Source organism: Microtus ochrogaster, chromosome 5, assembly GCF_000317375.1.
Source record: "Microtus ochrogaster isolate Prairie Vole_2 chromosome 5, MicOch1.0, whole genome shotgun sequence".
Lineage (NCBI taxonomy): Eukaryota > Metazoa > Chordata > Mammalia > Rodentia > Cricetidae > Microtus > Microtus ochrogaster.
In genome coordinates, this window is record NC_022012.1 from 59,166,384 (window position 1) to 59,191,991 (window position 25,608).

Consider the following 25,608-nt stretch of genomic DNA (forward strand, 5'->3'; position numbering starts at 1 on the left):
AGGAAGGAAGGAAGGAAGGAAGGAAGGAAGGAAGGAAGGAAGGAAGGAAGGAAGGAAAGAAAGAAAGAAAGAAAGAAAGGAGAATTTGGAGCTGGAGAGACAACTCAGTGGTTAAGAGCAGTGACTGCTCTTCCAGAGGACCTGGGTTCAATTTCCCGCACACACATGGTAGCTCACAACTATATGATGTAGGATGTCCCTCTGTATGCTGTGATTACCATTGATAAATAAAGAAACTGCTTAGGACCTATAGCAGAGTTATAGGGGAGCAGAGCTAGGTGGGGAAAACTAAGCTGAATGCTGGGAGAGAGAGGGCAGAGTCAAATAAAAGCCATGGAGCCATTGCCAGAGACAGATGTGCTGAAATTTTGCTGGTAGGCCACGACTTGGTGGTGATACACAGATTAATGGAAATGGGTTAAATTAAATTGTAAGAATTAGCCAATAAGAAGCTAGAGATAATGGGTCATGTGTGATTATTTTGGGGCTAAGCATCTGGGAACCAATAAATGGCCTCTTTACAACAACTGTCTGTATCTCTAGTTCCAGGAGATCCAACACCTTCACACAGATGCCCATGCAGGCAAAACACCAATACATATAAAAATTTAAAAATAAAATAAGAGTGGATGATTCAAAGGAAAGCTTAAAAACAATTAAATTGAAACTATGAAAATAAAAATTTTCAAAAGATCAAATAAAACCTCAGTGGGAAGTCTTGCCAATAGACTGACCAAGTGGGGGCAGAATATCAAAGCTTGAATGCATAGTTATGAATTATAACATTCAGACAATGAGAGATGTTGTCATGAAAGAGAACAAATAGAAGATCTGAGACACCATCAAAAATGAAATTTATGAATCATGAACATAGAATCAAGAGAAGTAGTGTGTGTGTGTGAGGGGGGGACAGGAAATACAACCAATTATAATTATAGCAGAAACTTGCCTAACTCTAGGGAAAGAGATGAAGATCCAGCCACGGGAGGCATTAGAATGACAGATACAAGATCAGAAAAGAACCTCCTATGTCAACAGTAGAGCTAAAACAATAAGTCTGCAGAACACAGAAAGAAAGAAAGCAGTGTGAGAGAGGATTAACAGGTCACACAGAAAAACAAACCCAGGAAAGTGGCAGAAACTCTAAAAGCAAAGGCATGGAGTGATGTGTCCCATGCCCTGAAAGACAATAGCTGCCCATACACATTACTATATCCAACAAAACTGTTTTTCATAATTGAAGGAAAAACTAGAAATATTCCATGATAAACACAAAGTAAAGAAACTAAGGGCATGAGCCAGCCCTCGAGAACTACTACACATTGAGCAAAGTAGACCTATGAGACCAGAGAAAAACTAAACCGCATGTAATAGTAATAAGCCAAGGAGGATTGGGAAGGCTCCACATATCACAAACACAGCAGAATAACAGGAATTAATACCCATCTCTCAATAATAACTTTGCTAGTAGTTTCAATTCTGCAATCAAAAGACACATGCGAACAGCCTGCATTTAAAAACAAGGACTCTTCATTTGTTGTCTGTAATAAACACAAAGACAAACCAGACTTAGGGTGAAAGAATGGGAAAATATATTTGAAGCAACTGGAACTAGAAAGCAAACATGTGTGAATTATATAAATATCTAACAAAACAGATATCAAGAGTAGTCAGGAGAGATAAAAGAAGTCACTTCTCACTGATTGAGGAAAAAATCATCAAAATGGTATTACAATCCCAAGCATATATACTCAAAACATCTGATACCTAATTTTATAAAAAACAAACATCATTGGCTATAAAGGTGCAGATTGCCTCAACACAGTTACAGTGTGTGACTCTACTATCCAGCTCTCATACGGAAATGGGTTATATAGACAAACGACTCAAAAAACAACATTACAATTAAAAGATCATATAGTTCAAATGGACATAATAGTCATATACAGGATATTTTAACAAACACTACAGAAGCCATATAAGCAGCCACAAAGCTTTCTATAAAACTGACGTTTTAGGATCCAAAGCAAGTCTTCAAACAAACACAAAGAATTGTGCTATCTGATTACAATGAATAAAACTAGAAATTGATTTTTAAAAAACTACTGTGTGTGTGTGTGTGTGTGTGTGTGTGTGTGTGTGTGTGTGTGTGTGTGTGTTTTGCGGGATATTTGATCACATGGTGAACCCCAAGATTGCGTTCTTTCCTGGAAAAACCTGCTTCTAGCTGTGGTGTGGCTCAGTCCTATCACACACCTTTAATCCAAGAGCATTCTGCTTGAATGGTGTAAACAGGATTGAATAAAGTCAGCCATAGGTTAAGAGGAAGAACAAGCAACCAGTTGACAGGAAAAAACCATACGGAGTAAGAGGAAGTCGGAAAGACAGATAAAGAGCTGCACAGGAAGCAGAAGCAAGGACATTGAGCTTGACGGGTTTTGTTTGAAACAGCAGAAGAGAAAATGAGTTTTTCTGGGATATCTGCAGAGGAGGAATATCAGCTGAGAGCATTCTCTGCCTCTCTGAGCTAGCAGGTTTTCACTCCAGCATCTGGATTCCAACTCTTCATTGGTAAAATCAGACAATTGAGATTTTGTTAAAAATAACATGTGTGTGTGTGTATCTGTGTATGTGTGTAATATGTATGTTAATTGCATATTTGTATCTTTTATTTCACTGAATATATATTAATGGTTGTTAAGAAGAATGACAACTGAACTAACCGGAAAAAAAGAAGTAGAAGACCAGAATTCATAAAAATTAATGAAGTTAGGTCATTTGTAGTGGATACAACTGGAGATAATTTTATTAGACAAATTAAGATAGTTTCAGAGAGACAAACATGTTTTCTCTCACCACAGAGGTTAGAATTTGGTGAGAGGTATTACCAGGCACCTTAGGTGTGAAGCAAGAGAGGATAGTCTTCAAATGTACTAAAAGATGAGACTGTACCCTGATAATTGGTCCTAGTTTTATTAGTCCCAATATTTTTTTCTTCATGACAACAAACTAGAACAATCAAATAGGAACATTTTCATCTAGTTTAATTGCTAAGCTATTTTTATTGGAATGAAAATAAGGTATAATCAATTTGTTATAATAAAATTTGGGTAGTTTGAATTGTTCTCCCAGGGTGGAGTGTCGTGGAATATTACTTTAACTACATAAAGGTGTGTTCCGTTTGTTTATGTTGCATTTTTAGCTATGTAAACATGTGTTACATTTGTTTATGTTTGGAATATTACTTTAGCTATATAAATATGTGTATTTGTTTATGTTACCTTTGTTTAATTATATAACGATGTGTTGCTGTTTTACCTTTCTGCCTTAGACATCTGACTTATCTAATAAAAAGCTGAATGGCCAAGAGCTAGGCGGTAGAGGGATAGGCAAGGCTGGCAGGCAGAGAGAATAAGGAGGAAGAGGAATCCAGGGCCAGGAGGAGAAAATGAGGGAGACATGCCCAGGGCCAGCTAGTCAGGCAGTCCCAGAGAGAAAGACTTGGAGAAGTAAAATATGCAGAATGAAAAAGAAAAAAACCCTGAAGCAAAATGTAGATGAAGAGAAGAAACAGGTTAAAGTAAGTTATAAGAGCTAGTGGGACAAGCCTAAACTAAGGCTAAGCATTCATAACTAATAACAAGTCTCCATGGCATGCTTTGAGGACTGGTGGCCCGAGGAAGCCTGCTCCATGAAGAATTTCTCCAGCTCAAGGGCTGGCAGCAGGCTGTTCAGCTACAGCTATAAAGGAAGATATCAGAGATACCATCCTTCCTGATCCTAATCAACCAAATGACAAGAACAATTTTACCCCAAAGTATCACCTTTTCCAAACTCTGTCCCACAGTAAGGTTACTCTATAACTAATCATAAATTACTGTGTATTTAAAATGAATGGTTTTGATTCTCACAAAGAAATGATAAATGCTTAAGGAAGTAGATGTAAATAATTTGACATTACATAATGGTGGCCTGCAACAATCTGTAACTCCAGTCCCAGGAACTCCTTTACCCTCTTGTGACCTCTGCAGGGACCAGTCACACATGAATTGCATAGGACATACATGTAGGCAAAACACCCATACACATGAAACAATAAAACAAATTTATGTGTGTGTGTGCTTTAAGTCATTTCTCCAAATAATTCAATAAGACCCACAATTCCACACTAAGTGCAAGGACCTCAAAGAATCTCACAGAGCTAAAGAATACTTTAAAAAGTTCTTAAGGGGGAATGAAGAAAGAACAAATTTTTTTTAAATTGATATATTCTGTTTCCTAAGGCTCAAAACTAAAGCAATATGTTCTATGTTTTTTGCCCAATATAAGGGAAAGCAATTTCTGACTAAATATAAACTAATAATCATAACATTATTTTCCTTGAACGCTTCTAAAAATAATTATAATCTATATTAGAAATAATAATACACATAGGTTAAAATGATTTGCTCTTTGATTAGAACCTAGACTCCCATTACTTGGTACTTTTAAATGTTTTTAATTTTTTTTCCAGAGTTCTGAAATGGTTTTTGATAGTCATTTTAAAAGGGATGCTTTACAGGGTGTCTTGTGGGGCTGGAGAGATAGCTCAGTGGTTGAGAGAGCATGCTGCTGTGACACAGGAAGTAGCCTGGGTTCATAACACTCACATGGTAACCCCACAGCCCTCTGGAACTCCAGCTCCAGAGGGGCCAAAGCCCTCCTCCGTCCTCTGGGACCAAAAGCGCACATACATAAATTACTAAAAAAGAAAGAAAGAAATGAAAACTCAAAGGGTGATTGATAGCATCTTACTGTTCTTTCATCTCTTGGAGTCCATGATCTAAATTTTTAAGCATTAAAATTTACTGACTGCTAAAGCAATCTAGACTTTAAAGACCTGGTTAATGTTCTCAGATAATGTCCAAAAGAAAAGATTCAATAAAAACACTTGTCTTAACATCCTTTAAATAATCACAAAGGGAAACATTAATCAGGTCTCATTAGCGAAATCATTTAACTGTACAACATATAGAGGAACCCCAAATTTTGGTCCCAGAAGGAAGAACTTAATGGACCTTGAAAGTATGACTTCATAGTTTGTTCAAAGACATATGTATGGGAACTTTGAAAAGTGAGTTCAGAATGCATTTATCTGACATATGGAATTGTGGAAATTTGACCTTGCTCAAATTTAAATTATGTTAGTCTTATTTTTGTGCCTGAAATCTTCCTAATTTCTGCAGATGTTGCCAGCATGTCGCGGGGGCCCTTCCCACTCCCTCTTGATGACACACATCTCAACAAGATTCTCAATGACACCCTCAAAGACATCCAGAAGCCCACAACAGTAAGAAGTTTTGAGTTGCTAATTTTTAATGCGTGTCTGATCTTTTCTTTTTGTTATTTTTTCTCCTATTTATGAGTATGTGGTGTGTATACATATGTGTCTGCATGTTCACATGTATGTGGGCACACGTGTGCGAGGACTACAGGCAGGTTTCCATGCACTTTTGACTTTTTTATGAATTTTGGGAGCCAGAGCCTCAGTCTTGTACAGCAAGCCCTTAACAGTTAGTTGTATCTCCAGTCTTGGGGAAAGGTGAAAGGTTGGATGGATCAGACACTCAACATTCTTATACTGTGTTTCCATCACTCTACAATCTCAGTGACTTTATTGTATTCACTATTATTACTGACTGAGGGAATAAATAGGTTGAGGATTAGGATAAAAATTGGGGGAATTGCTAGAGGCAAGCAAAAACCCTTCTCCCCAGTACATAACAGATAACAGTGCTTCCCAAGCATTAAAATCAATCAATCAATCGCAATCACTCACACTCCACTAAAATATAAGCCTTGTTGGTAGCAAGAGTCAAGTATTAGTGTCTGACACCTACAGTACAAGTATATCAAATGTATCAAATCCTCCACATCAACACAAGGGAAAATAGAAACAGTGACCTACGGCTAAGAGATTCACTAGTCACCGCGTGGCCTGGTACAGCTGTGAGAGTAGAGAAGCATTGGTCCTTCCCAGAAGCCTAGATCCAGACAGTGCCGAAGCAGAGAACATTGCCCTCATTGCTCATGAGGAGTGGACTTGGCAGTGCAGAGAAAAACAAGCCAGAGCTCCCCATTCTCTCACTGTTGCTGCAGCCACACCAAGTCTCCCCTGGAATCTATGAGATGTTTTCCCCTGCCTCCATCCTTTTCAATTTCTCTCCAAAGCGCAAGGCAAAATGAGGGCAAAAAACTCCATCTTACCAGCCCTGCATGAGAAGTCCTGATGAGCATCCTGCTGGCTACTCTATGTGTCCTTCAGGCAAGATGGCAGTAGGTACAGCTGAACTATTGCTGTGAATAAAAACAATGTGCTTTTCTGGAAACTTCTGCCCCACCACCAGGCAAAGTGCTATTGGGAAAAAAAAGTTTTTTATAATCCAAAATATTTAGCACAAAATTTGTAGGGTGCCTAGTCCATACTACAAAGAAAGAATGCATCTTTCTTTGCATTGCATGTGTCTCATTTCCTTCAATATCTGGTGTAGGTACCTCCCTCTGTGTAAATATCCCCACACATTTCATCTGCCATCTGCCATACCCCTGATGAGCAGCCTCTACCGTTTTTTATCTATGCTCCATTCTTTCACTCAGCATATTTTACTCAAGTCACTGATTTGCCAAGACTAGGGATGTACATCAAATATCCCAAGATAAGCAAGACAAATCCTGCACCAAAGAACATGTATACAATTATGTATGACAGAAAACTCTGAGTGCTATGATTAAGGGTGACTGGGACAAACTGATAAGCCAGGACAGGTTATAGGAGGTACATTCCTTACACTTGCATACTTCTTAAGTTTAATATATAAACAGCTTCTTGTTTTGGCTTTGGGGCGGGTGGTTGTATGGCAGAGAATTGTGTGGACCAACAAGACTTGCAGATAGAGAGGAGATAAGAGACAAGTACATGAGCAGGTACCAAACAGGAGCTGCAATGCCAATCAATGCCATGGAGTTCAGGGGAGACGAAGGTTTCTAGACTCCAGGTAGGGGAAATAGTATTTCAGACAAAATGTAGAATGAGTAAAATGGGAGGGGGAGAACAGAGAGAGAGGAAAGGGGTGGGGAGAACTGTGCTATGAAGGTGGAAGCATCTTAAGACGACTCTTCGGGAGGAGAAAAGCAGAAGAATGTGGCCTTTTATTAATCCAGCAATCCGTGCTGCATAGTGAAAATGAATAAGACTTTGGGAAACATTAATTGTGCAGAAAAAGAGTCTAGGTTCTAACCACAAGTCATAGGGAGTCTCTGAAGGTACGAGGTGAAGGGTATTTTAAAATCTGTTTTTTTACTTGTGGACTCTCAATAGAGCAATCCCTCAGAGTCCAGAGGAGGAGAGAATGTGAACACTGAACCAAAGGGTACAGATTCCAGTAAAACCTGAGGAATCATCAGTGAGCTGTTAAACAGAATGTGAACTGACAAGCGAAAACACGTTATATACCTCCAAGTTGCTAGGAGAAAAGATTCTAACATTTTCAACATACACCCAAGAAGATGCTTTTTTTTTTTTAATTTGAGGTGCTGAATATATTAACAACCCTGGCACAACCTCTCCAGATTATAAACATATATCAAGACATCACATTATACTCTATAAGTATAGACAGTTATCATGTGTTATTTGAACATATGCTGAAGCTGAATGATAGCACTGGAGGGCAGAGGCAGGAGGATCAAGGGTTCAAGACCAGACTTAACTATATAGCAAGTTTAATAATAGCTTGGGCAACAATGAGACTCTGACTCAAAATAAGTAAAACAATAAAATCTGAGGACTGACTGAAATTCAAATCCAGTCTGGACTACAGAGTGAGACTTTGTCTCAAATACGTGCATAAAGAACCAACCCAATGGAGCTCTAGTAGTGTCTTACTTTGTCTGTCACAAAAATTCAGAAGCAACTCTTTATTAACAGGACTTCTAGTCCAAAACTGCTTGGACCTTCACAGGCCAAGTCTTGATGCAATAGCAACACATATTATGTAATATAGTGGATTGTGTGTGGTTTACCTTAATAGAGGCCTTTTTGGTTTTGTGTATTTGTTTTTGTTTTCTTTAACCTAGAAAAGCAAAACAAAACCCACTCATGTGTCTGAAATCTCACCAGAAGAGAAGGTGGAGTTCAGTATCTCTTTGCCAAACCACAGGTTCAAGTCAGAGCTCACCAACTCTAGGTCCCCGTACTACCAGGAGCTGGCGAAACAGTCCCAACTGCAGGTGAGTGGACCCAGTCACTAAAGTACCCACACCCAAGTCATGGCACTGTCTGGGAGTCAACAGAATATTATGCCTCCTTTGGCTATTAGCTCCAACTTTTTGTGACCAGGCATCCATTGTTAACCATACTAAGTTCTAAAATATTCGGGCAATTGTCCAGACCAGCTTTTCATTGGTCAACATTATTTATGTTTAAATCATCTTTGATTTTTAGTAAGCTTTTAACTCATTTAACTAAAATCCATAAATATTCTGTATGTGTAAATTGTCATTATAGTAATGCCTCATAAGTATACACTTTTCCAAAAATTCATCAAGGTGTATATTAAATGCTTTAGTCTTTTTGTATGTCAATTATATATCAGTAAAACTGATTAAAATTTTAGAAGATTAAAATAAAATGATCACCTATGCACTAATTATGTAAATTTTCAATTCAAAATGTCATATTCCTATTAATATTTCCACTCCTGCAATTTGAAAGAAATCTATATTTACTACCACATCACCAATGCTATCTTTGCAATTTGATGCAATTTAAACACCTGACCTTAAGTAGACATAATTATACTGTTTATTCATCAATTACTAGAACAGGAGTTGACCTAAGATAACTTTTCTGGCATTGAGCATTGTCTTATCTCTTTGTCTTTGGCGGAATTCAAATGGTCTTTAACTCTCTGCAGGATAAATCTAACTATGTTGTTGAATGTAGCATATGAATGCTAAGAGCAGCATGGGAAAGGGGGTGGGGAGACAAAAAGGGTTGCAGACATGACCAGGGCTGGTACAAAGTGTACACCTGGTATAGTGAGTCTGTTACAGAGACGCCAAATCCATAATGATGCACAGAACTTTCTTCTTTATTTATGTTATTTTATTTATATTTTTAAAAGAAAACAAACTATCTTTTTTCATTATACATACCAGTTCAAGTTCCCACTACCTCCCCTCCTCCCATTCCTTCCACTTACTCCCTACCTCACCCCCCATCCACTCCATAGAGAGGGTAAGGCACAATGCTTTGGGGAAGGTCCAAGGCCCTCCTTGCTAAGTCCGGCTAAGCAAGATATCCATTTAAAGAGAATAGGTTTCCAAAAAGCCAGTACAAGCAGTAGGACTAAATCCTGATACCACTGCCAGTGGCCCCTCAGTCTGCTCCAGTCACGCAACTGTCAACCACATTCAGAGAGACTACTTTGTCCTATGCTTCTTCCTTCCATGTATGGCTGGAGTTGGTGAGCTCACATTAGTTCAGGTAGACTGTTTCAGCAGGTGTACCCACTGTGGACTTGACCTCTTTGCTCATATTCTCATTCCTCCCACTCTTCAACTAAACTTTGGGAGCTCAGTTCATTGCTCCAATGTTGGTCTCTGCCTCTGTTTCCATCAGCTGCTGGATGAAGGTTCTATGGTGGTATGTAAGATGGTCATCAGTCTGGTTACAGGGCAAGGCCAGTTTGGGCACCCTCTCCTCTATTGCTTAGGGTCTTAGCTAAGGTCATCCCTGGGAATTTCTCTAGAGCCAGGTTTCTTGCTAGCCCCAAATGGCTCCCTCAATCAAGATATCACTTTCCTTGCTCTCGTTTCTGTCCTTCCTCCATCTTGGCTACCCCATTTTCTCAAGATCTCCTCCTCTCCCCCCATTCTCCCTTCCTCTTTCCCTTCCAGCTTCCCTTCTCCCTCCTACCACCATGCTCCCAATCTTGCCTGTTTTGATTTTCCGGGTAGATCTATATATGTTTTTCTTAGGGTTCACCTTTACTTAGCTTCTCTAAGATCATGAACTATAGCTTCAATACCCATTGTTTATACCTAGTATCCACTTATGAGTGAGTACATACCATATTCATCTTTTTGGGTCTGGGTTGCCTCACTCAGCATGGTACTTTCTAGTTCCATCCATTTGCATGCAAAATTCTAGATGTCATTTTTTTTACCACTGAGTAGTACTCTAATGTGTAAATGTGCCAAATTTTCTTTATCCATTCTTTGGTTGAGGGGCATCTAGGTTATTTCCAGGTTCTGGTTATTACAAATAATGCTGCTATGAACATATTTGAAAACATGTCCTTGTAGTACGATTGAGTGTCCTTTGGGTACATATCCAGCAGTGGTATTGCTGGGTCTTAGGGTAAATTGTTTCCTAATTTTCTAAGAAATCGCTATATTAATTTCCAAAGTGGATGTACCAGTTTGCACTCCCACCAGCAATGGATGAGCGTTCCCCTTACCCCACAGCCTCTCTAGCAGCATAAGCTGTCATTAGTGCTTTTGATCTTGGCCATTCTGACAGTTATAAGATATAATCTCAAAGTTGTTTTGATTTTCATTTCTCTCATGGCTAAGGATATTGAGCATTTCCTTAAGTGTCTTTCAGCCATTTGAGATTCATCTGTTGAGGGTTTTCTGTTTAGGTCTGTACTAATTTTTTTATTGGATTATTCGTTCTTTGGATGACCAATTTCTTGTGTTCTTTGTATACTTTGGATATCAATCTTCTGCCCAATGTGGGGTTGGTGAAGATCTTTTCCCATTCTGTAGGCTGTCATTTTGTCTTGTTGACCTTGTTCTTTGCTTTAAAGAAGCTTCTCAGTTTCAGAAGGTCCCATTGACTAGTTGTTGGCTCTCAGTGACTGGGGTTGTCCTACAGCCCAGTCTTCTGGAAACATTTTCTCAATTGAGGCTCATTCCTCTCTGACAACTCTAGCTTGTGTCAAGTTGAGATAAAACTAGACAGTACAGTAAGTATCATTTTGTTGGAGAAGGCTGCTTGTTCATTCCTGGCTGCTTAGCACTGAAATAATCACACCGAAGCTATATTAATTAAATCACTGTTTGGCCCATTTGTTGAAATAAGAGCGGCGGAGCTGCATCCCCCGCACCCGGCCGCCCACATGGCTAGCTTAGCTTATGCCCCGAAATAATTACATGGAAACTGTATTCTTTTAATCACTGCCTGACCCATTAGTTCCAGCCTCTTATTGGCTAGCTCTTACATATTGATCTAACCCATTTCTATTATTCTGTGTGGCCCACAAGCTGGCTTACCAGGAATGATCTTAACCTGCATCTGCCTGGAGTAGGAGAATCATGGCGACTCACTGACTCAACTTCTTTCTCCCAGCATCCTGTTCTGTTTTCTCCACCTACCTAAGGGTTGGCCTATGAAATGGGCCTAGGCAGTTTCTTTATTAATAAGAAATCATTCCCACATCACCCATTAGTTCTAGCTTCTTATGGCTAACTCTTACATATTAATTTAATCCATTTCCATTAATCTGTGTATCGCCATGTGGCTGTGGCTTACCGTGTAAAGTTCCCAGTATCTGTCTCTGGAGTTGGCTCCATGGCTTCTCTCTGACTCCACACACCTTCCTCCCAGCAATCAGCTTAGTTTTTCCTGCCTACCTAATTTCTGCCCTGCTATAGGTCCAACACAGTTTCTTTATTCATTAATGGTAATCACAGCACACAAAGGGATATCCCACATCATTATCTCCCATTTAATGGATGAGGAAACTGAAGAACAAGGAGACAAATTAACATCCCTAGCCAACACAGCCAGTACCTGGCAAAGAAAAGATTCCAACCCAGGTAGTCAAGCCTTGCTCCTTCAACACTACTGTAAGGCTTTCTATTTTTCCCAATGAATGTTTATGTATAAAGGGTAACTGTTTCATCTACCTAGTTAGCCTCTAATCCTTGAAAAGTTTACTAACAAAGAAACTCATGTCTTGTCCAATTCTTCTCCAAAGAGTATCACATCAATACTGCTGACTCTTTCAGCAAAGTCTGTCGTTACAGACAGCATAGTCTTCTGTAGCTCCTGTCCCCTCACTGGCTTCTGAGCAGGACCCTTGCAAAACCTGCCTTAGAAACCCAATCAGTGCGCTCCACCCATAGTCTGTATTAGTAGTCATTTGGGCCTAATTAGAAATTAGTGGACAGTGTTTTGCAGTGATTTAATTTCCACAATAAAACTAATGAGCAATTTAGTACAAATGTCAAAAGGAATCACTTGGTTGTTGTCCGAATGCTGTCTCCTGTGCAAACAATCAGTGAAACTCAGCTGTAGCTGTTTTTTTTTTTTTATAGCCCGTTAGCATGCATTCTGGCAGAATCAGGGAGACCCCTGTGCATTTAGCATTATTAATAAGGTTAAGTGGGCACTTAATTAGCAATTTAGTGGCTAGTGCTTCATGATGGGAAGGCCCCCACTAGATTACTTAGCAGAATTAACTGAAGGCTTTTGTCATTGTGTCCCTAGACACTATCTACACCCTGTGATGCAAAGCTGATTCTTAATCAGACTCAGACAGGTTCACAAAGAGGGCATGAACACACACACACACACACACACACACACACACACACACACATCTCCTACATAAATGCTTTTGTTGTGGAGCACTCCGAGAGAGTGGAGGGAAGATTGTTATCATTTATAAACAGATGGTGAGGGAACCGGTTCCATGAAGTGCAGCCATGGGTCCCCAGAGGCCTCAGTTGGTTTCCTTGATGGGAGACCACAGCAAGTGAGAGACAGACAGATACGCAATGCAAAAAGAGTTTGGGTGTAGAGTTTATTTAGTGGGTTGTAAGGGGGAGGGAAAGAAGAAGTGGGGAAAGGGAGAAGGGAGGAGAAGAGACAGAGAGCCTATGCTTGCCTCAGTGGAAGGTGGGGGTTGGGAGTGGACTGGGCTTGTCTCTTAAAGGGACAGGGTACCCAGGTGACAGACCAGGCCAGCAGATTATAACAAAGATAGCTCCTCTGAAGTACCGGAGGAGCCTCCACACTTCCTCTAACTGCTTGCACAGTAGTCTAGAGTCTCTGTGAGGAAAATACTTCAGAATCATTGTGCCTTGCTCCAAACTCTATGGCACACCTTGAGCCTTCACCCCCCAAATTCACTGTGGACCCAAAGCTGCTCTCACAAGACACAAGTGCAGGCCTGAAGGATGTACAAGGACCTTTCCTGTGTGCTCCCAACTAAAGCCCAGCTCTGCAGAACCTAACCTCTCCTTTCCTGTGCTTCTTCTCTGTTTAGCTCTTTACAGAATAGGGGAGAGACACAGAAGCTTATTTCCCCAGGCCTCCTTCCCCCACACCACAGTGGGAACCCTCCATCTGCCCTCCCCTGGTGAATTTTTTGAAAAAGCTGTGTAAAAGCTGGGTCTGACCTTGTTGAATCCACACTTGGGAGTGGGAGGGAGTTGTAAAGGGGGGTGGGGATTGAGACACTCAGGGAGCTAGTAACCAAGGTAGAAAAGTACAAAACAAAAAATAATAATAACAAATTATAAAAGTCACTAACTGAGGGCCAGGCATGCATTGCTTTTTTTTTTTCTCATACCTTACTGGTACCCTGTGGCATGGATAGCGTCCCATTTTGATCAAAAGACCATGACTCAGATGAAGCAATAAACTCAGGAGTTTGCACTAGAAAGTAATAGCACCAATATTTAAACCCAGCCCTGTGCAGTATCTTCTTATCACCCAGACTAAGCTGCTTTCATTGCCAGAGTTCCTATAGGTTCAGGAAATGAAAACTATTTTTAATATTGGCACAAGAAAATATAATTAGAAGGTAAATCAGTCTGCTGGAAAAAAAAATCCATGATGCAGCCCAAAAGCCCCAGAGGAGATCGGGGATTATCTGTCTGTGCATCACTGCTACCGGTCCTTGGTGCTGAAGCTGCAGAGTGGCGGTGGTTTCAGACACAGTGACAAAGCAGGGGCATGTTGATGAGTCTGGAGAACGAAGAGATGAACTCAACTCATCAAGCAGTATTGTTACATTCCCTCTATGTGAACAGAAATCCAGGGCATTCCAAGAGCAAGGGAGATAAAGACAAATAAAGAGGACTCCAACCCTAGACCAAAGGGCATGGACCTCCTAGAATTTAGATGGTACACGTCTGGAACTCTCCCTTTTCAGTAGACAAAGGCTCAGTGGAAGCATCCAGTGAACAGAACACGGAGGATGCTGTGTTGTGGGTCGAGGGAAAACAATCCATGGAGCTCTGGAGAAATAGAAGTGCATATTATAACTGGAGAAGGTCAGGGGTCATCTTCAGTTCACTGGAAGGCCAGCTATAGGCCTCTTGTAATTGAAATAACAACAGAAAGGAGTATGTCTAACTTTTCTCTCACTGTGGGCACCATGACAAAGGCAACTTATTAAAGAAAGTGTTCAGTTGGGACCTTCCAAGCTTGTCTGACATGGGGGAGTCTGGAAGTAAAGACTGGGAGAAGAAAATGTCCTTGTATGGAGAACTGAAGACTGGGTATAAGGAAATTGATGGATCATTGAAGCTACGGGAGAAAATCAGATTTCCCCTCGGGGATGGGGATGACGATCAGAGAGAGGCAGGGATGGAACAACAAGGCTAGCCTCGCTTGTCCCTGGTATCCCACTTGAGCGGGACAATTGTTAGCTCCTTTAATAACTGGCTTTGCCTTCCTCTCAGACCCTCTTTGATGGAGGAAGGTCATTGGTTGATTAAATAAAGAAGCTGCTTGCCCTGATAGGTTAGAACGTAGGTGGGAGGAGCAGAATGCTGGGCGGAAGAGGAAGTGAGGTCAGACTCGACAGCTCTCCTCGAGGGGGCAGACGCCTGGGAGAGACATGATGCTCCACTCCTGCGGGCAGAGGCGAGAGCTCTGCTCTCTGAGGCACACGCGATGAAGCTCCGACCCAGGATGGACGTAGGCTAGAAGCTTCCCAGTAAGCGCACCCAGCTGTGCTACACAGATTATAAGAAATGGGCTAGTCCAGGTGCAAGAGTTAGCCTAGAAGACGCTAGATAGAAATGGGACAAGCAGTGATTAAAAGAATACAGTGTCCGTGTAATTATTTCGGGTAAAGCTAGCCGGAGGCGGCCGGGGTGTGGCCGGGGTTCTGGGGATGCAGCCCCGCCGCACCAATTACTACACCTCTTGTCTTGTAGCCTCCCCCAGGAAAGCTGAGATGGGCCAGGTTATGGAAGAAGTGAGTTGAGAAGGCCAGGGCTGGGAACTTGCAGTGTTTTAACACTTAAAGAAAGACAAAAATCTGACGGAGCATAGAAAACTGAAGAGTGAAAAGGAAAGAAAAGGAAGTCAGCCAAAGAAGGCCACTGTGGAGGAAGATTTAGAGAGAACTACCCATTCCCTGGGAACCTGAGGCTCTGAGATGGAGCCTAGAGAGGAGCCAGGAAGACTGTTCTGAAAACAAGCCTTGCTAACAAACACATACTGAGGAAACTTGTGAAATTCATGCAGGTCTAAGAACAAATCTAATCGATCAGCTATTTTGCATTTAATACCTTTAGTGTTATATTTTCCAAATCCTCTAATTCAATTCGGGGAACATCATTAGTTTCTCATTAGCTACATAGACAAAAAGTGGTATTACTCTACGTAGATGAAAATGCTATAGTTCCCCTGTGAGCACCCTTCACCCCCCCTCCCCCGTTCCTGAAGTCTGCAGTGGGAGCCTCCAGGCTTCTGATGGGGCCAGTCTCCAGTTTCCTGGTTGGGTGCTGAGAACCCTAATGTTCACCGTTTTTTGAATAAAAGTTTTTTTTTTTTTGGCAAAAAAAAAAAAAAAAGAAAAGAAAAGAAAATGCTATAGTTAAGAAGGTTCCCTCCAAATGCCATCTTAAAGATATTACATATTTTATGTAAAATAAATATTTCAAGCATCTCAGAGCTATTCGTATATAGCTTTTAAGCTAATAGCAAAACACTCTGTGGGCTTCAGAAATATCTGTGAACGGAGGGAGTTGGACATGTTTTATTTCAGCTTTCCGTTTCAGATGTTCCCTAACCGACTCATCCAAATTGTTTAGAGGTTTCGTTTGTTTGTTGTTTGTTTGATAACATCTGAGCCAGAAGCACCAACGAGTACATTTCTTTCTCTCTGCAGTTGCAAAAGATATTTAAGAACCTTCCAGGCTTCCAAGAAATCCATGTGTTAGGATTTGGGTAAGTAAGAGAATTAGACTGTTCTCATCTTTTAAATCACTTCCTCTCTGGCCTGCCTTAGAAGTGACATCCTGAGGATTAGAAGGTCCCTTTTCCCTCGGTTGTTTAGCTGAATCTAGTCCTGTAGACTGGATACTTCAGAGACAATGGAGCTCTAATTAGAACAGGAAACTGAGCTGCTGGGGGGACAGCTTATGATCTGCAATGCTGCTCCCTCTGGAAACTGGAAATCTTGCCCTCCACAGAGCACCTGGCAGTTGTCCTCGGCAATGTCATTAGCAAATCTCTGAGAAACACCTCAGTGAAGACAGATCAAAACGTGTGACAATTAATTGCCTTCTACTGGGTTGCCTCATGTCCTCCCCAAGGTCAAATCCCATCCCTGTTGGCATAAATCATGTTAGCCAAAAGACAGGTGAATCTGAATTTTTTTTTAAGTAGCTTTTATGGGGGGAGGGATTGAAGGAATGGAATTCACTGGGGCAAAAGCAAGACTTCACAAAATATATGTGTTTTTTTATTCTGTTACTGTATGGACTAAAGCAATGCTGTATGGCTCAAAAAGTAATGACTTGAAATGTTAAACAGATAAAATAATGCCATGCTAAATAAAGCCGGGTGGCATCACACCCCAGCGGAAGCGCGGCTGTAGCCATCTGCACTCGATAACGCAAGTTCACGGGTGGAACAAGAATTTTTGCTTCATTTTAAAAATTCTCCTTAGTTCAGACATCTTCAGGCAAAACCACTAGCTGGCACTTTTTAACCATGTGCTGTGGGACGCGACAACAGCCCTGGCAGAAGCAGGATGAACTTCCACGCCTAAGGAGGTAGGAGGTGACTTGGCAAGATCAGGCAGTGGCTCTGCCACTGTACCTGGTCCTGGAGCAGAAGGACCCCTGGGAAAGAGCAGTTGGTGCCTGGAGATGAGGGCTTGGGAGATGCGAGCAGCTCTGCCTCCCAGGGCTGTCAGGCCTCCTCTGATTTGCATCACTCCAGCAGAGGGAAACACTGGACAGGGAGAGTGTGATCAAAGATGAAAGTCCTAATATTTACCAAAGCAAACTGGCTTAGCTCTGTGTCAAGATCCGCTCTGCGGTAAGCGACGTGCAGTCAGATGAATGAGAGGCTAATGAAAGGCGATAGGCTCATATTTTGCATAGATGGCGCAGTCTTCGGGATAAAGTACTACAGTTAAAGAACCAATTTTTAATCTACAGCTTCAGGAAATTATGGAAATGCTTCTCCTGGTGAGTGATTAAATGTGTGTTATTTCCTCCTTTCAACAAATGAAAATCTAATTGTAAAAAAAAAAAAATCTACTTCAGAGGAAAATCACAATGTTAGGCAGTGAAATTTTCCAAGGTAAAACTTTTAAAGAGGCATGCCTGGAAAGGGAACCTTCCCCAAGTGTTTGTCCCTGTAAGGATTTATTCCTGTTTCTGCCAAATATGCTTAGAAAATAAGTTTAGTTGCATTTTTGTCAATAGTTTTCCTTCTGTCATAAGGAAAGTATGTGGGCTCCTGAGTTCAATAAATAATATGCTTCTGAGCAGCCCTAACCTCTGGCCATTGATCCCAATGCTGGGGATATTGTCGAATAAACTTACTATGAAGGATAGTACTTTTGTTCCGGAGCCAGATGCCCACAGATGAGTCAGCCCTATCAGTCACATACCTTGTCTTTCCTTTTTACCATTTATAGAAAAGCTTCTTTGTGACTTCACAAGTGGCTTGATAGGAACAGCCTCACCTGATTCTCTCAACACAACTGGAAAATTGTTTGGCCTTATTATTACTACAGTTTTACGGATTAACAGTTAAATCACAATTTAGAGTTATTGCTTCATCCCAAAGAGCAAGTGTGGGAAACATAGCAGTCACTTGAACTAGTGGCAGAGTACATTTCTTCAGTCTCGTGCATAAGCTTTTATAGCATCTCTATCTTTAATAGCCCCAAACTGGAACCATCAGCAACCAACCATCAGCCATCAACAGAGTGATAGACAATTCTAGAATGTGCTCAGTCTAGACACTTTTCTTGACAAAGAAATAACACTTTTGACATATGTGACAACGTGAATGTCCCTCAAAATAACTGTGCTGAGTGAAAGACCAGACAAGGGTGCATTATGTTCTATTTATATTAAATTCCAGAAAACAGAAACTCATCTACAGTGACAGAAAACATAGCAGCAGTTGCTTGGAGACGGTGAAGCAGAGTGTGAAAGGGAAGGATCACAAAGAGGCAGGATATAGTGTTGAGGATGGCCAATGTGCTCCGTGCCTTGATTGTGGTGATAAATAGTTTTTCTTTGAGATTTACATTTGCTTGTGCAAGGTAATGTCAACAAAGCAATTTTTAATTGGCAGGAATAAGATATTGGCCCAGGAAGTATGGCCTCTCTCCTTGATTTCATGGGTTATGAATTACAAAGAAGCAAGAGACAGGCCCAGGATGGATGTCTGGTAGGAGGCAATCTCTCCTCACATAGTGGTGCCGCTTCAAAGGACAGCAGGTTCTTTGTGTAGGCTGATTTTTCTGTCCCAGACAGCTCCCAAACAACCACATGGAGACTTCTTATTAATTATGAAAACTTGGCCAATAGCTTAGGCTTGTTTCTAACTAGTTCTTATAACTTAAATCAATCATTTGTATTAATCTACTTTCTTCTACCTCATGGCTTTATTACCCCTCCTCTGTACTATCCATGCTTCTTTCCCACTTTCTCCATCTCTGGCTGGCTACTCTGCCTTCTTCCTCCCAGCATTCTCTCTGCTTCCAAAATCCTGCCTAGGCTATTTGCTGTTCAGCTTTTTATTAAATCAGTCAGACTCATATTCACAGTGTACAAAACGATTATTCCAGAAAGAACAAGTCTGTAATATATCCACTGTGGCCGTGTTGTATCAAATAAGTGAAACGAACTTGTAGTTCAGGTAGAAATGCCAGTGATATTAATCCTATCACATGTATAGACTGTCTTTATTAGTAACTGTCATTCAAAACATAGAGAACACTGAATATAGCTGAAAAGTTTTTGAGACCTTATAAACCTCTCTGCCGATGTAATAATTCAAATCAGACCAAATCAAACCAAATTAGAAAAAGCCCAGGTTTAATGGGTACCAATGATCCTGGGTGGCTTTCAGGCTCCCTCTTAGCCCCCCAGAGTAGATATGGGAAAGGAAGACGGAAAACCATGTGTTTTTCTTTGGTGGGTAGTTTAAATACCCTATGGAAGTGGTCTTGAGCCTCTATGGGGAGGAGTGACCCTTTGGTGGGCTTTCTTGGAGGTAAAGTCTGGACTAAGGCAACTCCCAAGGGAGGGAGCTTGGGATGAACTTCTACCCAAACATTCCAGAGTCTTTGGATATATGGATACCAGGGGCTGGGGTGACACTTCCAACCAAACATCTTAGACTCTTTGGGTATATGGATGCCAAGGGTTGAGGTGAAACTTCTACCCAAACAATAGCTTCTAAACTAGATTCTAAAATGTGTTGTTACACCCAAAGTTCGGCGCCTCAAAACACCAAGAGACTAAATCTAATGCTAAAGCAAAGAGTCTTTAACGCAAGTTAACTCAGGCCTCCCTGTCCATCTGGAGGAGAAACAGCAGTAGCAGCAGCAGCAGCAGGAGCAGCAGCAGCAGCAGCGGCAGTGGCAATGGCCAGGGGCAGCAGCAGCCTAGGCCAGGAGAAGCAAGCAGAGCAGGGGAGACCCCAAGTAGTGTGAGGAGGGTTTTATAGTATCCAGGCAAAGAGTAGAAGGCTGGAGGAATTCCAAATCTATACAGTTACAGACGTGTGATTGGATGCTCCCTATGGGGTGAGGAGTTGCCTACTTCTGCTCCACTTTATGGGAGGAGCCATTGGGGTCTGGGGTCAGGGAGAGGTCATGCCTCTAGACTAGAGGCAGCTACTTCTCTGGGCTAAGGTCCAGAAAAGGTCATGGCCTGTCTCTAGGCTAAGGTTACTACTTTACTATTTCCCTGAATTGAGGGTAAGAAAGGAAATTCATCTAAACTAAAGATTACTACTTCCTTACTCAGGGATTGGTTGGTTTTTCCTGCTCCGGGATTGGTTGGTTTTGTGTCAGGGACAGAGATGGCTCTGATTTCAGGGCCAAACTGTGTTTCTCTGATCCTTTTTATCTTTTAGGCTCTAATTTTAGAGCCAGGGCAAATTCCTTTAACAGGCTCTGGTTCTGGGAGCAAAGCGTGTTCCTTTGACTCTGGTTTCGGGGTCAGGGTGTTTTCCCTGGCTCTGGGTTCAGGGATAAAATGTTTCTTTCGCTGGCTCAGGTCCCAGATCCAGGGTGTGTTTCTTTTGCTGACTCAGGATTCAGAGACAGGGTGTTTAGGGATTGTGGATCTGTTAGAGCCTGGGTCTCTCAGTGTCTGGAATTTTGGTTGCCAAAGTGTTTTTCTCAGGTACACACCAGTAGATGAGGTGACAAAATAAAACCAAGGTTCAGGAGAGACAACTTCAAGTTCAAATCCTGCCTCTGTTCGGTCCAAATGACTCTGTTTCCCTCTGCTGCTTTAGTGCCTGTGAAATGAGGATTCTGTTACGGTAAAAATTATATGAAAATACACATGAAATGCTTGGTGCATAGCACCCTCTCCACAAACGGGTGTTGTTTTTTCTCACAAGTTTTCATGGTGAATCGAACCAGTCCCTGAAAGGATAAAAGCCATTCAAGAAGAAATCATCAAGACACTAGTTCCCAGGGTCAATCTCTGACAAGTTACCTCTGAGAATAAACAAATCCCTCAATGGCATTCAGGAAGTAAGGAAACTGTTTGCAAAATACTTTTTCAAAACATCCTGGCAGTTGTTACCCAAATATAAGATGCATAACATATATTTGCAGCCACTTTGAAGATATCAACTAATTTTAAAAAGAAGACAGTAAATACACAGAGATCTTTGGACTAAGGCTCAAACCCTGATCAGAAACTGTGTGTAATGACATTTACATCCTAAGACTCATGATTCTTCAAGTCTGGTAGTACTTTGTATGCTTCTCCAAAGCTCTAGGCACACATGAAGGACAACATAAACCGCATTTTTTGTGTACAAAATAATACACCGATTGCTTCAATAAATCTCATCAAAATTCTTTCTCCTTTACATGTTTTCATGGTGTGTGATGAAATGAAGACCAAAGAAAGAAAGAGATGGGTAATTCTGATTAATTTTATATTTTGAAATCTAGCGTACTTTCTTCCACAAATGTTTTGGGGTAGGGTGGGGGGGCTTTTTTGTTTGTTTGGTTGGTTGGTTGATTGGTTGGTTGTTAGGTTGGTTTTTGCTTTGCTTGGGTTTTGTTTTTCTTCTCCAGACATAGTTTCTCCATGTAGCCCTGACTGTCTTGGAAATTTCTGTGTAGACCAGGCTAGTCTCAAACTCAGAGATCCATCTGCCTCTGCCTCCTAAGTACTATGATTAAAAGCATGCCCCACTACCATTCAACATAAGTAATGTTTTAAAATAGTTTTCACATGTAATATCTTAAATAAGTCAATATTTTTGGTATTTTTATTTAATGGAATTAATTATCATTAGTAATTTTTGAAACCCTCTAGTCAAATTACTTTGTGAGATTACCAGGTAACATTGACTTGACCGTTGAAATGCATTCTATAAAAAAAACTACAGCTCTAATTAGAAAAAATGTGAGAATACAGATGTTTTATGCCAGCATCATGATTTAACTAATTCTAATATATTTGCAATGGGAGATTGGCTGGCTGCCTTCACACTCATGAGTACATCCAACTGAAGCTTAGAATAAAGGAGAGAAACCAATTTGCTCCTCAGCCCCAAGGTCAGTTTGAGGTGGGGAAATGACCCACTACACCTTGGAGAGATCAGTAATGAGAATCTGGCTTTGGTTCCTGCAATTGACTAGTGAAATAATGAACTGTAGTCGCTGACTGATTGTGTGGTCTGAAGAGCTGCCAAGAATACACATTATCAGCTTCTGAGGCCTTTAAAAACACTTCTGCACTGCTCTGTGTAGATTTATGGCATGAAACAAAAAGTAACACTTTATTCTCAAGGACAGAGCCGTAAAGAATTTTCTTTGGGGTTGCATGCTGAAAGATACTGTATTAATAAATACGGTAGTAAATACAGTTAATCATACATTGTGTACTGCTTTCCTTCCCCTTTTCTTACATCTTTTATTATTTTGTTTACTTGCATTTCAAGTTTTTCATCTTTTTTTTTTTTTATTTAAAAAATACTTTGTGGCCAGGTGTGGATGGTATGTGCCTTTAATCTAAGCACTCGGGAGGCAGAGGCAGGTGGATCTGTGTGACTTTGAGGCTAGTCTGATCTACAATGCAAATTCCAGGTCAGCCAGAGCCATTACACAGAGAAACCCTGTGTCGAAAAAAAACAAAAATAAAATACTTTGTGAGAAAGAATGGAAGATAAAAAGGCCTTAAGAGCTGAAGTCCCACTTGGTCATGGCATACATAGCCTGTCATGCCACTGCTACACCGTGCATGCTCTTCCATAGATCTTAAAGAAGGTGTCTTGTAGAAAAGGGGCCACTTCATCTCTTTCTGATTGGCACTGCATGGCTTTAATACCACCAAGAACACTGATCAATTAACAATGAATCATTAGCCCTTTTTTAATATAAATATGTATGGAACCAGTTCACAATCTCTTTTCAACCTAGACTTATTCTCCAGGCTTTACTTTACTTTACTTTAAAAAGAAGTATCTGTCAATATTTTTCCATATGCTAAATTTCTGACAAATATTGAAGTATTCTAATTTGGATATCCTTTAAGAGCCTATCAGAAAAGAGGTTAAATTTTCCTGAAGGCTTTAAGCAACATAGAAACTCTCTAGTCTTGTAACAATGGATTTGGCTGTCCTCTACTCTCCACAGTTCAAGCTCCACAGAAATACAACTTACGGCCATCTTTAAAAGAGACCACAAGGAAGTACGAAGCCCTGAAAGCCATCTCCTGACCCTTGACTCAAACACAACTGAAGGGGAAAGAATCCATCCTGGAACCATAGAAGACAAGCAACCAGAAATCTACCTCCCAACTATGGACCTCAAAAAACTCATCCTCCAGCTACTAGATGGAGACCATTCCTTGGATGTGGGGAGGATTCAGTTCAGTGATGGTCAGTTGGTGATGCCGTGGTTCTGAATTTATTCTCATTCTAACAGAGAAGCTAGGAATGATGATGTCATTTTAACTTAGGCCCTGGAGAGTCAGTCGTTACTATGACAGGTACATCATGGATAGTACTATTTCTGTCTCTCTTCACTCCCTCCTGCGTTTCATCTAATCAGCCCCTGGTGATCACTTTGCACCAAAGAGAAGTCTCAGAGCACACTGTAGTTTCAGTTCAGTCAGACTGATGTGTTCAGTCAGTCGGGCCCACACAGAGGGGAGAACACTTGGAGAGTCCCATCTATCTGTCATAGCTTACACATATCTTCTCATCCAGTTAACTGTCAGGCTTCATAAGAAAACAGATGGCATATTCAAATGAGGATAATTTGAAAAGAGATTGAGGAACTGACCATGAAAATTTCTTTAACTCAAAGAAATGGAATAGTCTCATAAGGCTATAAGTAGCATGACCTCACAGCTCCTTCCAGACCTGAGAGTTGCCCAGTGACGCAATTGACCCCGGGGAGGAGGGTAAGGAACCACTGATACAACCCCTATAGGTCAACTTTCAATGGGTCCAAAGACATAAACAGGATAATCACACATGCTTGAGACCTTTAGAGGATGCTGCAGGGGGACCCAGGAGCCTGAAACTCAAAGATACTGCAGCTAGTAGAATAGATAGACAAGGGAAAGGCCATTTCAGCACAAGATGGCGTGAAACTGCCATTGTCTGGCACTTTTGTCATCTGATCTCGATCAACAAATCATGATCTCTGGAAGATGGGAGGGAGGTTATGGAGCCTCTGAAGCAACAAGCAAACAACTTCAGAACCGTCGCCAAGACGTTTGTTACTCTGGGCTTGTGTCCTTGTTGAGCTGTTGGGGTGTTCTGAGAAGCAGAAGGAGGGATGGAGTTGAACTCCGCTGATGCCCCTATTTTACAGTGTTGATACTAACCAATTTTTTCTTTGCCAGCTAAGTTACAGTCTTATCCCCATTTGCCTAGCCAACCCGCCTGACTACTTACTTGATCTGAGTCTGTAGACAAAGGCTGGGGACCCTAAAAATCTCTAAACTACTATTCTTTTGTAATTGTTCTTATTATGTAATTGGCACATCATAATTACACACACTCTTAGGCTATAAAATTATGATTAGATACATGTGTACATAATGATCAAAGCAGTATAATTATTACATCTATCACTTTATTCTGTATCATTTCTTTGTGATGAGAAAATCCAAAACTCCTCTTAAAGCAATTATGAAATAAACAATACATTATCGTTAACTATAATCACCCCTCTGAGCAATATAATCCCAGTACTTATTCCTTCTGTCTACTTATACTGATCATTGTACCCATTACCCAACCTCTCCCACTTTTTCATCCTGTTCTTAATAAGTCCCCTCGCACAAGCATGCAAGATGCAGCCCAGGATCTGCCCTTCAGTGGGCCTCATTCAAATTAATGACCATTAGTCTGTAGCTCCAATGTCGTAATGTAGTAGTAGTATTCCTTAAGAATTGACTAGTACCACATTTTAGGAGCTTACCTGGTTTATTGCCTAACTCATACAAAAAAAAAAAGAAACATTTTAGCCTTGTGATTATTTTTTTTTCCCTCAGAAGTTGCTGGCTCATTGTCAGTCTCCAAATCTGCCATCCAATCAGGGCTGCCCACTCCCCATGCTGACATCATTGAGGTAAGTGAGTTTCTTGTCCTTCTGTTTAAAGCCCTCCAGTAAAATAATCAGTTTCACAGACTGAATAGAAGAAAATACACTTTGCAATGCTATGTATTTTTGTGCATAAAACTATGTACATAAACTTTATGTTTTTAGGTCTGTAATTGGGAACCCATTTCCAATAACTATGTTAACAAAAATGAATTCACATTGCATTCCAAGTGTTATAAAATTTAGTTTCCTTGGATTCAGTTAGATATTTGCTTCATTTTGAGTCAGGTTGTGCTCTATGTTTAATAAGACACACTTTGACTTTTTTTTATTTTTGCATTCCTTTATTTACTGGAAGAAGAAGAAGAAGAGACACAGGCATGCCACAGCAAACATGTGTGTAGTAATAGGAGCGGCGGGGCTGCATCCCCAGCACCCCACTGCCCGCAAGGCTAGCTTTACCCGAAATAATTACACGGAAACTGTATTCTTTTAATCACTGCTTGGCCCATTTCTATCTAGCCTCTTT

General features: G+C 40.8%; 1 protein-coding gene across 1 annotated transcript in view; it reads left to right on the forward strand.

The window, feature by feature from the left end:
* The window catches only part of Impg1 (interphotoreceptor matrix proteoglycan 1), a 129,500-nt gene that overhangs the window by 33,877 nt on the left and 70,015 nt on the right, over positions 1 to 25,608 (forward strand). The window contains exons 7-12 of the mRNA XM_026779099.1: positions 5,226 to 5,329; positions 8,116 to 8,268; positions 16,182 to 16,240; positions 21,410 to 21,430; positions 23,157 to 23,401; positions 25,030 to 25,106. Of these exons, the coding sequence (XP_026634900.1) occupies positions 5,226 to 5,329; positions 8,116 to 8,268; positions 16,182 to 16,240; positions 21,410 to 21,430; positions 23,157 to 23,401; positions 25,030 to 25,106 (659 nt within the window). The remainder of the gene's footprint in view (positions 1 to 5,225; positions 5,330 to 8,115; positions 8,269 to 16,181; positions 16,241 to 21,409; positions 21,431 to 23,156; positions 23,402 to 25,029; positions 25,107 to 25,608) is intronic.